We start from the raw sequence: 12608 nt of genomic DNA, 5'->3' as shown, positions 1-12608 counted from the left end.
AGTTTCATCTTCAATGCCCTTGCTGATGGAAGGTGGTTTTCACTCAAAATCTCACAATACATGTCCCCATTCATTCTTTCCTTTACACGGATCAGTCGTCCTGGTCCCTTTGCAGAAAAAGAGCCCCAAATACGACAAGTTTTTACCAAAAATCCTCCAACCAATCCTCTTCTGAATCATCCAAATCCTCGCTAGGAGATGGGCGTGGACATGTACTGGCTTAAGCAGAGGGACACGTCTTGGCACTGCAGGATTTGAGTCCCTGGCGCCGTAGTGTGTTACTGATGGTAGCCTTTACTTTGGTCCCAGCTCTCTGCAGGTCATTCATTAGGTCCCCCCGTGTGGTTCTGGGATTTTTGCTCACCGTTCTTGTGATCATTTTGAGCCCACGGGGTGAGATCTTGTGAGGAGCCCCAGATCGAGGAAGATTATCAGTGGTCTTGTATTTCTTCCATTCTCTAATTGCTCCCACAGTTGATTTCTTCACACCAAACCGCTTTTATACTGATGAGTTCAAACAGGTGCCATTAATACAGGTAACGAGTGGAGGACAGAAGAGCCTCCTAAAGAAGTTACAGGTCTGTGAGAGCCAGAAATCTTGCTTGTTTGTATGTGACCAAATACTTATTTTCCACCATAATTTGCTAATAAATTCTTTAAAAATCAGACGTAATTTTTTTCTCTCATTTTGTCTCTTCTTTTTAAGTCACAATTGGTGGCTGACTAAATACTTTTTTGCCCCACTTTGTTTTAGTCAAAAAGAAAAACTTTGGTATTGATCTTACTTCAGTTTGTTGTTTAACATATTTGGTTGAATGACTCAGTTAAACCACATGATACAGGCTAGAACAAATCCTAAATGCCCTCTTGTGCAATATACTCAAAGAAATCACCACCAATATGTTTATTATCTTGCAGTAGTATGCACAATGCAAAAAACAACTTTAAAGCATTTTCTATAAAAATAAAGATCAAATTACTACAGTTCCTATGAACACTTTTTTGTAGATCTTGAGGATATCAGCAATAGAAAACAAACCCACAAGGCAGACTTTGATTGTTGGATCACCACACTTACTGATTTAAAAAATAAAGCACAAAATGTATGTTTAGGATCAAAAAGGCAGTGCAGAACAACAACTCTTCACTGCAAAGCATTGTGGGAGAACTTTGGCTCATTGCCTGCTGATGGGAGACTCACACCCTAATAACTCCTTGATAACATTTGAATAGACATTCTTAGCTGTACATTCACCTTACAAAAATGAGCAAAAAAAAAAAAAAAAAAATCTTTATCCTTCAGTTCATTATATTACCTCTCTGACTCTTAACTAGTGGGGAAATAAATGATTTATCAATAATTTACTAAGTTGAAAACAGACATTCATGCAAGTATAATTTCAAAAAGATAAAAACATTCTAAAAACATCAAGGTTAACATGCTACCTCTATCCTGGACTCAGTCTTGATGCATAGTTGCATTTGGCTTTTCTTGATCATCCCAGAAAAAATTTGAAAGAGAAAATAATATCCAATTATGAAACAACATGCAGACATAGCAACACTTGTTTCAATTGACTAATGCTTGTGTCTGCAGTTTTGCCGTCTCATTGTTACACTTCACACTTGTCCTGTCATGTTCCCCTCAGAAGAAGGTTCTGTTCAGATGGTCTGATATCCAGCTTGGCTCCTCTTGCGGCCTATTAGATATGCGATGAGGACAATCAGCACGAGGCCGGCAAGGGCTGCTCCAACAATGATGGGGATGAGCATCTGGTCTTGATCCATCTGACACTCCTCCGCTTGAGGTGGAAAAATATAGTGACAATTTATTTTGATTAGTTTCAATAAGGCTTGCACAAGAGTCTTTGGCACCACTTTGTAGTCAGTCATTTTGAACGGTTTTGTTTTACGGCTGACCAATAAGGACATGTAAATACATTCATTATTTAATGTTAAACTACAAATTTAAACAACAGTGACAGGCTCATTTGTTGTGGGGAAAAATTAACAAATGTAAGGCTGAAGCTTGATGTTATAAAAATTATAAATGTGTGTATTATGTTTCTCTCTTACTACTTATACTTATTCACAGTAACATTTTCTCTTATTTTTGCAGATATTTCTCAAAATCCTAAATATAATTAAAAATGCAGATTCCAATGCACTTAAAGCATCTCATTGCCAGATACAAATTTAAGAAATGCAACTTTATGATGGGGGAACACACTCCTCAGCCTCCCCGGTAAGGTCTATTGAGGGGTGCTGGAGAGGAGGGTCCGTCGGGAAGTAGAATCTCAGATTCAGGAGGAGCAGTGTTGTTTTCGTCCTGGCCGTGGAACAGTGTACCAGCTCTTCACCCTCGGCAGGGTCCTCGAGGGTGCATGGGAGTTCGCCCAACCAGTCTACATGTGCTTTGTGGACTTGAATCTTTAGAGCATGATTCGACAGAACGCCGGCATGTTTACGAACAACCGTTAGTGCTAGCACTAGCTTGCTAGGCTACATATTGTTTTGTTGCCTGCTTGCGAGCTGTATCGTATTAAAAGTACATGAACATACCTCGAGCAAACCTTGAATTAAAGTCCTCTCCCGAGCACAGGTGACCACACGTTTTTCCCCATTTTGTTCTATAACAAACACATATATATATATATATATATATATATATATATATATATATATATATATATATAATATTATATATATATATATATATATAATATAATATATATATATTCTATATTATATATATATATAATATATATATTATATATATATATAATATATAATATAATATATATATATATTATATAGAATATATAATATATAATATATATACATTATATATAATATATATATATTATATATATATATTATATATATATTATATATTATATATATATATATATATATTATATATTCTATATAATATATATATATTATATATATATAATATATATATATATATTATATATTATATATATATATATATATGTGTTTGTTATAGAACAAAATGGGGAAAAACGTGTGGTCACCTGTGCCCGGGAGAGGACTTTAATTCAAGGTTTGCTCGAGGTATGTTCATGTACTTTTAATACGATACAGCTCGCAAGCAGGCAACAAAACATTATGTAGCCTAGCAAGCTAGTGCTAGCACTAACGGTTGTTCGTAAACATGCCGGCGTTCTGTCGAATCATGCTCTAAAGATTCGGTGTGTGTGAAGTAATTGAATTACGGTAAGTTAGCACCCATTATTTTTGTCATGTTGGTTTGAGCTGACTAGAGCAGTGATTTCCAACCTTTATGGAGCCAATGGCACATATTTTACAATCTCTTTGTACCTGTGGCAAACTGGTTGGTGGTGACTCCAAAGGGTTGAAGCTGCAGCCTGAATGTGTTGAGAGAGAAGCTTGGCACCACAGCCAGAGTTTGCTCTGCATCACACATGTAGGAGCGTCCCAGTGTAGTTCGCAGGTAGTCAAGACTGGTGTTACTCGCTGAAAAGGGAGCTGGACAGAGAATATCTCTTTTGAAATCTAGTTATGTACATCAGAGCAAAGCCATGTGTACTATGTAAATTTAATACCTGTCATATCAGACCAATTGGCGAGCATGTTTATCCCGCTAAGGTGGTATTTGTTGGTTGTGGAGTTCTGCACAAACAGTTTTGATTAACAACTGTGTTTACACACAAACCGGGAGTAACTAGTTTTGTATACAATTACCAGGGAAAAGATGAGGTTTAGTGTGGTGGTTCTGTCCTGAGTCAGAACTAAGGTAGCTCTTCTGGAGTCACATGATCCAGAAGAAATTGTGAGATTAGGGGTGAGATTAAAAATTTCTTGCATAGTCTGGGGAAAAAAAACAGTGCGACAAATATGATGAATCATTAACTGGAGAAAGATTGAACATTACAGAGTTGTCCTTAAACTACCTTATTCTGAGACAGAGAGACGTAGGAGAAATTAAGCTGTAGTCCCATTTGGGCCAAGAGACAGACTGTGCCATTGCTGTTTCTAATGGAGTACGCTCCCCGTTTAGGAGTTCCAGGTGGTGTGGGTGTTGGCGACTGTGTAATTGGAGTACGGGTGGTGGTGGTAGGAGTGGTTGTGCTAACCTGATCTGCAGCACATATTGTTTCTGTAGAAACAAATTAAGAATAAATTAGCGATAAGGCAGGTACAGCTAGAAATTTTAACAGAACAGGACTATGAAAAGAAGAAATGTCATACCAGCTTGACTCAGATCATTTCCTGGCATGTACGCTTCAAGTCTCATATCAGAGAATGTGACTGTCTGTCCCCCAACAACTACAGAGGTGGCGCTCACACAATGGTAGGTGGTGTTGATTGCCCCCCAGATCCCAACTGAAGCTGACACAACAGTCACCACAGCTGAAGGATAAAACAAAATGGAAGATCTAAAATAATTGGACCTCTTATCTCCTGGAAAAAATTACTGAAATTTGACTGGACAAGCACCACATTTATCAAAAAGAGCAGTGAGATGGGACCAAATATCTGCCATTGGTTACACATTAATTACTTGTAAAATCAATGAGGAGACAATTAATATCTACGATCTTAATAGTTAAGGTTATTTTTTTAAATTCTACATCCAAGGAAACTAAATTGTAATAAGATTAGCACAACAAATTTCAACCTGATCAAATGAGATTTGGCAGATAAATGCATCTCAACATGTTTAATTTGAATTGCTGAAAATGCACAATCTATTTCAGATCTGAGTTGAATTTGGTTTGCAATTGGGTAAGATTTTTACATGTTCACATTTTACCAACAAAATGTAAAGGGAACATTGTTGGAACAATACCAGTCATAAGAAGGTAGCCAAGAAGGTGCACACAAACACAAGAAAGAACCAATATACAAACATACTGTCAAAGAATAACCTCCTTGTAGGGGTAATCAAACCTTGTGAACTTGATGAGACTTTGCCATCGTGCGAGTTCTCACCTGAGCTGTTGGCCTCGGGGAAGGTAGAGGAGTCACTGAGGTTGTACTGCAGCGTCAGGGTGGCCACATTGTAAAGACTTCCATTGGTTGAGAAACTCAGCCTGATTGTGTGTCCAGAGCCAAACGTTGCCACCAGCCATTGTAAGCTGTCAACTGTGCCACATGAGCTACTTGCCGCATCGACTGTGGTTCTGTCAGGCAACGGCACCTGCACAGTTCTCTGAGCAAAGATAAGTGGGTGATTCAGAATGATAGGCGGTTGTTCTAATGAATCAGTTCTTTCCGAAAAAATAGTATCCTTTGCTGTACGTACCAAGCCGCTGGAAGTGTTGTACGTGATGGAGAACAATGCAGAGAGTTCAGCCTTGATGCACGTGGAGTTCCTCTCCTTCACTTCAAGAGTAACAGCCTGAAGGCAGCCTGTAATACAGTAGTACAATAAAATAATTTGTTTTTCTAAATTTAGGATTGTTACCCTAAAAATGTCAAATTCTTTAAATTGCTCTGGGTCTGTATCCAAAGGCATTTGGGTCCGGACCAGAATCTGACTAATTGAGTTCCTGCATTGGGGTTGTTTGGCCAGAAGCGAGTTGGTAATCGTCACTGATTGCCATAACCCAATGAAGTCAGGGTGACTTCAGTGAAGCACAGTGGATATTAAAAAATAAAAAAAATATATACAGGCGGCAGAGTGAACGACTGGTTACCACATCTACCTAACAGTTCTGAGGAAAGGGGTTCAAATCTCAGCCTCGCCTGTGTGGAGTTTGCATGTTCTCCCCATGCCTGCATGGTTTTCTCCGGGTACTGCGGTTTCCTCCCACATCCCAAAAACATGCATGGTAGGTTAGTTGAAGACTCTAAATTGCCCGTTGGTGTGAATGGTTGTTTGTTTATATGTGCCCTGCGATTGGCTGGCAACCAGTTCAGGGTGTACACTGCCTCCAGCCCCAGTTGCTGGGATAGGCTCCAGCATGCCCGCGACCCTAGTGAGGATAGGCGGTACAGAAAATGGATGGATGGAAATCTATACACCCCTGTTCAAATGCCAGGCTTTTGTGATGTAAAAAATTACAAGGATAAATAATTATCTTTATCTATTTTTATACAGTCATGGCTTGAAATAATGGCACCCCATGGGTGCCTATATTTTTTAGCACAACTATAACCATTATATATTCATATATGTTTCAGTGACACGGCACAAGCTTTTACATAGTATGCAGTATTCCTATATATTGTGTGCCGCTCGCTCGAGTAGCTTTATAACACGCCGCACAGAAAGTCTTTGCCGTGTCTGTTGGCTTGTCATATAGGCAAAAGTACAGACGACAGTACTGAAAAGTACTGTGTGGGTCTTTTTATCTGACTCCCCAGTGCATCGTAACCATAATAGTTGTAGGTATATACAAGGAAATCCTCACCTCTTGTCTGCGCCGCTTCGCCACGGCAATGTGGAAGGTGTGAGATTTAGTTCTCATGCTGGCGGTTGAGGTCCCGATGGCCATAGGAAAAATAGTTGGCACCGCAGCTGGTTTCAGCCTCTACCTCTGTATCCAATGCTTTCTGCTAAGTCTATCTCAAAACAGTTCGAAGTGATCAGCACATAGTTAGGAATGCTTGCTAGGCACCCATAGCTGACCAAGTTTCTTCCCCAGTCGATTGACTTTCCCTATCCACTGGTCACGTATTCCCTTTTCACTTGAAAAACCAAAAAAAAACTCTTGCCACTGTCTGAACCATTTGTACAACCAAATGCCACACAATGAACCATCCTGCCATCGTTAAATCATACGACAACAAATATACAAGGACGGGAACAACAGCACACAACGCCGAATGAGCAAGCTATTTGGCTGGTGTGACGTCACAGTGCCGGATAGAGCTGAAGACCAGAAAGCACTGGATGCAAAAAGCAGAAGGCGCATTCTGCATCGTATTTATCGATTTAACTGCTGCATATCTGCTATATAATCACTTCGAAATGGTTTGTCAAGGGGTTCTAGAGTTATCAAGAATTTTTTTTAAAATCTTTGTCCGCTGACCTTTGTGACCTATAACCTGTACAACTCAAAAAAAATAAAAACTAACTCAAATCTTTCAAGGGGGGAACAAACAATAACAATTACAACTACACCCTGGTCACATAAATATAAACACCCTCAAACTAATGCTGTGTTGCAGCACCTTTGGCCTTTATTACAGCAGTCTTTTTGGTTTGGAGTCGGTCAGTGTGGCACATCAATAGGATCCCACTTTTTGCAAAAACGCCCCAAATTTATCAGATTACGAAGGCATCTCCTATGCACAAATGTTTGATCGGATTCAGGTCAGGACTCTGGCTGGGCCATTACAAAACCTTAAGCTTCTCCTGGTGAAGCCATTCTTTTGTTATTTGAATGTGTGCTTTTGGTGATTGTGACTCTGAAAGATAATGTTCCAGATGACGTACATCAATCTAAAATAGTTTTAAAAAGTGATCAATCGATTGTATCAATACTAGGAAATAACTCATTGGATTTAAGCATGGCAGACTTTACATGGATGCGTGTGTGTGCACCTTTAATGATAACAACGTTAAGCATAACTTGATAAAGTTGTCATGTCTGTGACGTCGTCGCCACACGCTAGCAGATTACAAAACATGACATGATGGCAGATGAGAAGCCGGCGAGTGAGAAATTATCAAGCCACTGGGGTGGTCCAGTGTGTGGAAACACTTTTTGCAAAGTGGGAGATATTCTAAATAAGTTGCTCATTGTTTCCCCAACCACCTCCTACGGCATCATGGGATTTTCACAACACTCGCCACCCGTTCTAACACCAATTTCCAAGGCACCTCTTGCAGCATTACTGCTGCAGCAGCAGTGCAAGGTAACATCAGGGGTGGAAAAAAGTTTTCGCAGGAGACTAATGCCACGAAGATTAGAACTACAGGCCTGTCGCCTTCTGTGTCGACATCTGTGGTCAGGAAGTCCTTTGAACGTCTCATGCTGGACCACCTCAAGAGCGTCACAGCCCCCCTGCTGGACTCCCTGCAGTTTGCTTACCGAGCAAACAGGTCTGCGGATGATGCAGTCAACATGGGACTGCACTTCATCCTAGAACACCTTAACAGTGCAGGGACCTACGCGAGGATCCTGTTCGTGGACTTCAGCTCAGCGTTCAACACCATCATCCCTGAACTCCTTTCCTCCAAGCTTCACCAGCTCAGCGTCTCACCTGCCATCTGCCAGTGGATTTACAGCTTCCTGACGGGCAGGACACAGCAGGTGAGGCTGGGGGAGGCCACCTCATCCACACGCAGCATCAGCACTGGGGCGCCCCAAGGTTGTGTCCTCTCTCCGCTGCTCTTCTCTCTACACGAACGACTGCACCTCAACGCACTCGGCTGTAAAACTCCTGAAGTTTGCAGATGACACCACTGTCATTGGCCTCATCAAGGACGGTGACGAGTCTGCATATCGACAGGAAGTGGAGCGGCTGGAGCTGTGGTGCGGCCGACACAACCTGCAGCTGAACACGCTCAAGACTGTAGAGATGATCGTGGACTTCAGGAGGCACCCTTCGCCACAACTGCACCTCACGCTGTCCAGCTGCCTCGTGTCAACCGTCGAGACCTTCAAGTTCCTGGGAATTACAGTCTCTCAGGACCTGAAGTGGGCGATCAACATCAACTCCATCCTCAAAAAGGCCCAGCAGAGGTGTACTTCCTGCGGCTTCTGAGAAAGCGCGGCCTGCCACAGGAGCTGCTGAGGCAGTTCTACACAGCGGTCATCGAATCAGTCCTGTGTTCTTTCATCACAGTCTGGTTTGGTGCTGCTACAAAAAAGGACAAACTCCGACTGCAACGGACAATCAAAACTGCTGAAAGGATTGTCGGTACCCCCCTACCCACCCTTGAGGACTTGCACGCTGCCAGAACTAAGACAAGAGCGTGCAAAATCCTCTCGGACCCTCCACATCCCGGTCACCAGCTCTTCCAGCTCCTTCCATCAGGCAGGCGCTACCGATCAATGCAAACTAGAACTAGCAGACATTCCAACAGCTTCTTCCCTCTTGCGATCAACCTCTTAAACACCTAACCTACAATTCCATTACAACATGCTGGCAATTTTTTGACTTGAGTTCGTTGTCACATTTCTGTGGGGCCAATCATACATTACTCGTGCACTCACTGTAGTTGTCTCGCCATGCTGCACTATTTGCATATACTGGCCACTCATGCCAGAGTAGCATCTGCTCCATTTGCACACTGATTGAGGAGTATCTGCAACATTTGCACAACCAACATTGTCCCAGATTATCACAGTACTCGTCACTTTAAACTCCTTGAAGTCTCGGCGCCCTTTGCACAATGGTCATTGCACCGGACTATTGCAATATTAGTCATTTGAACTGATCTAAGTGCTAGAGGACTCTGCTTTTTGCACAATTGTCAAAAAATACATTAAAAAATGTATCGGCATTACCAGATAACTAGCAACCCTTTACTGCTCAGTGACTGTTTTTTTGTCAATGTCTTTATGTCTCCAAAGTGTTCTCTGTCAATTGACTGTCTGTTGTCGTACTTGAGCGGCTCCAACTACCGGAGACAAATTCCTTGTGTGTTTTTGGACATACTTGGCAAATAAAGATGATTCTGATTCTGATTAAAGGTTTACAATCTGGTCCAGATTTTCTGCCAAAATAAAAAGGAACAATTACATTCAGCAGGAATTTTGAACACACTTTATTTTTGCTTTGGTAGGCCAGATCTGGCCCACAGGCCCCAACATTGACATCTGTGCACTACATACACAGATCATTAATCACCTATCTGTGCTTTTTATTTCACTTACTACCATGTGGAAGGAAAATAACTTTATAGTCACGTATTACGTTCTGACTACAACTGATGCACAATCCAAAAGAATAGCTCATTATTGACCAGTGCTTTCTATTAATTGCGCACCATGTAAACACTGGTGCGGTGGTACCAATGTCATGACACAGCCAACTGACTGCATTCTTCTCTTTAAATTTCTCCATCACTATACACTCAATATAATTCAGTATTCTCCCCAACCCCCTTCATTTCAGTACTGCCTGTTGAAACTTGAAGCTGTTGCCACCTCTGTTCACCCCGTAAACACACCACACACAGTTTACACAACCCTGCAATCATATCATTGCATGGAGGCAACAACAAAATACAAATTACCTACTCTGCTTGAGCTTTGAGATGTAAATTCTTATCTATAACTGACACCGTAAAAAATAAAAAAGATAGTATATTCATTTATAAGAAAGATATAATTAGATTGACTTGTATTTACTCTGTTGGTCAGCAATTGTGAGTGGTTTCACCGATATTAAGCTACCAGCAGCTCAGTTTTCTGTACGAAACAAAGCAGCACACAGAAGTCACATGAAGCTCTCAGATGACAATAAAGCTGCTGTTGCACAACATTAACAAAACCTGAATGATAAATAATAACATAATACAATTAGTCCAGAGACTTCCTCTGTATTCTGTGGCCCTTTGACAGCATTTTTGTTACTAAACGGACAGCGGTTAATGCTGGTGGAACATGAAAATAGTTCGATGAGTTTGGCCAAACAGACCTTCCTTGCTCTTCTATTTAGTTGGGAATTGAATTTTTTTTTGTGATAATTAACCGAATGCAGCAGCCGATATAGGATACATGTGGGTCAATAATTAACCACTGACTAAACCACATTTTGTTACAAGTTATGTGTGATAACAAACTAGTAGCGAGCCATATGTAGCAGCTAGTCTATGCTAGCTGATAACGCCACTTGCCAATATTCCAACAGCAGCCCCCCGGTTCACGTAGCCTGCAAAACACTCACCCAACACGGCAAACCAAGTGAGGAGCAACAGCGAGCCACGAGCCATGGACAGTTTCATCCTTTCCGTCGTGTCACCGCAGACAGTACAACTGCACTGACTGTACTAGCTTTAGCGTTTGTGCCCCGGTGACGCAGAAAGCCTGTGGAGATGTAGCGACAGACAGATGGATGGAGCTCGGCCGCGGCCAGCGCAGGTGGGTCCTCCCCGCAGCAAAGTGCACTTGACTTGTCACACTGTCAAATGTATTATTATTATTTTTTTTCAATTGGAGATACAGGTGAGAATCGTTTTGACGACGTGTCGGTGGTTCGAAGTGCGATTCCTCGGTACGCGAATCATCCGCGTCTGCTCTGCCTCCAACTGAAAGCTGTTAAGCGTCACGTGAACTAGTGGCGTCTGCAGATAGCGCGTCACGTGAGCGCGCCCCGAGCGCCGTCCACGCGATACTTGACAGTTGTAGTCCGCGCTTGGCATAAGATACTTCACGGAGACATATCGTATACTGATACACTGGGCAAAACCTGTTTGCTATTCAATTAGCTAGTGTAGCGGTTCTGACCATAGATATGAAGACGATTCGCCAGCGCGCCGTAGCAGCCGGGCTAACCGACGTGCCTACGTGGCGGCCATCTTGGAAAGGTCGACGTTCCTTTCAAAGGCAATGCATGGACATTGAAATTAAGACATAGCTTGCTCATTTCTCAACCGATTTTAACGAGGTTTCCTTTTTTTTGTCAGTGCCAAAGCGCGTGCTGTCACCCCATAATATTTTTGATAATAATAATATTCATCATTATTATAATAATGATGATGATTTTTTTTAGGACGAATTCATCAGGTGGCCTCGCCACTGTTCCTGGTATATTCAAGTGAAACACACAGTAAAACCATGATTTAAAAGACAAGTATTAACCCATAGTGGAAAATATGCACACACGCCAAAAAAAACTTTCTAGTGTATGTAGTCTATGTACCAGTCCTACTTGAAGGTTTAAAAAGTAGTTTTGTGAAATTGTTTAAAAAATGAGATCCATAGTGGATGGTGCACCGTTTTTGCTAACAACAACAGCAACAAAAAAAAGCTTTATTGGGTCCCAATTAGAATAACATACAAATGACCATTTCTCAAAATTACTGGCCTGTAGCATTTACACATTCATGTGTTATAGTTCCTACACTGAAGCACAATTTGACACATGGGTCTTACTCTTTACCGTTTTCACTTTCTCTTCATGCTTCTTTTAAGAATTTAAACACCATCAATAATTTGTGATTTTCTTAATTATACAGTGCTTATCTTTGACAACACCGCAAGAGATCCATTGGTGTGAGGTAAATACACAACTATTGTCAGTTATCTGAAAAGAAATAGTATAACAAAAATGAATGACGGTAAAGAACTTGAACTATTTAATCTATAGACCTACTTGTGCAGTAGGTCCTACTGTACATATTTTGCAGTAGGCCCTACTGTACATATTGTATTATGCTGTATTCACTATGTCAGTGGGTAGCATGTGAGAGGCCTGTCCCTCCCATACACACATGACAAAGCTGCTAAGTGGATAGATTGTGGTGAGTCAGCTGGGACGCATCAATTCACGAGGAAGTGTAAAACCCCAGCAAGAACGCAGTGGCCGCTTCAATGCTGCTCTTTAACACTTTGCAGAATCCTGCAACATTCTCCTCACACATCTCAACCACATTTTGAGCAGCAGATTAGTCATTCTTCAATCATACTTTAGTTATATTGTTTTTTAGTAGAATATAA

The 12608-nt window shown here is 41.3% G+C and overlaps 1 protein-coding gene across 1 annotated transcript; it reads right to left on the bottom strand.

Annotated features, from left to right (window-relative positions):
* Positions 1-889: 889 nt before the first annotated feature.
* On the bottom strand, positions 890-11229 carry lamp1a (lysosomal associated membrane protein 1a). Its single transcript, XM_061763062.1, has 9 exons — positions 10837-11229; positions 5294-5400; positions 4981-5200; positions 4237-4398; positions 3939-4144; positions 3730-3855; positions 3591-3657; positions 3346-3513; positions 890-1802 (listed from the first exon to the last, which is right to left on the bottom strand). The coding sequence occupies exons 1-9, from the start codon at positions 10892-10894 to the stop codon at positions 1663-1665; spliced, it is 1254 nt and encodes a 417-aa protein (XP_061619046.1). The 5' UTR covers positions 10895-11229; the 3' UTR covers positions 890-1662.
* Positions 11230-12608: the final 1379 nt, after the last annotated feature.

Source organism: Phyllopteryx taeniolatus, chromosome 2 (assembly GCF_024500385.1).
Source record: "Phyllopteryx taeniolatus isolate TA_2022b chromosome 2, UOR_Ptae_1.2, whole genome shotgun sequence".
Taxonomy (NCBI): Eukaryota; Metazoa; Chordata; class Actinopteri; order Syngnathiformes; family Syngnathidae; genus Phyllopteryx; species Phyllopteryx taeniolatus.
Note: the sequence above shows the minus strand (reverse complement) of the source record. Positions and strands in the feature narration are given on the sequence as shown.

Bases quoted from the DNA above. Each gene is read 5' to 3' on its own strand.
- lamp1a (XM_061763062.1), bottom strand. From the start codon at position 10,894: ATGAAACTGTCCATGGCTCGTGGCTCGCTGTTGCTCCTCACTTGGTTT. The intron at 5,401-10,836 runs GTGAGTGTTTTG...ACTGTATTACAG, and splicing joins CACTTGGTTTGCCGTGTTGG to GCTGCCTTCAGGCTGTTACT. The intron at 4,145-4,236 runs GTATGACATTTC...TTGTTTCTACAG, and splicing joins AAATGATCTGAGTCAAGCTG to AAACAATATGTGCTGCAGAT.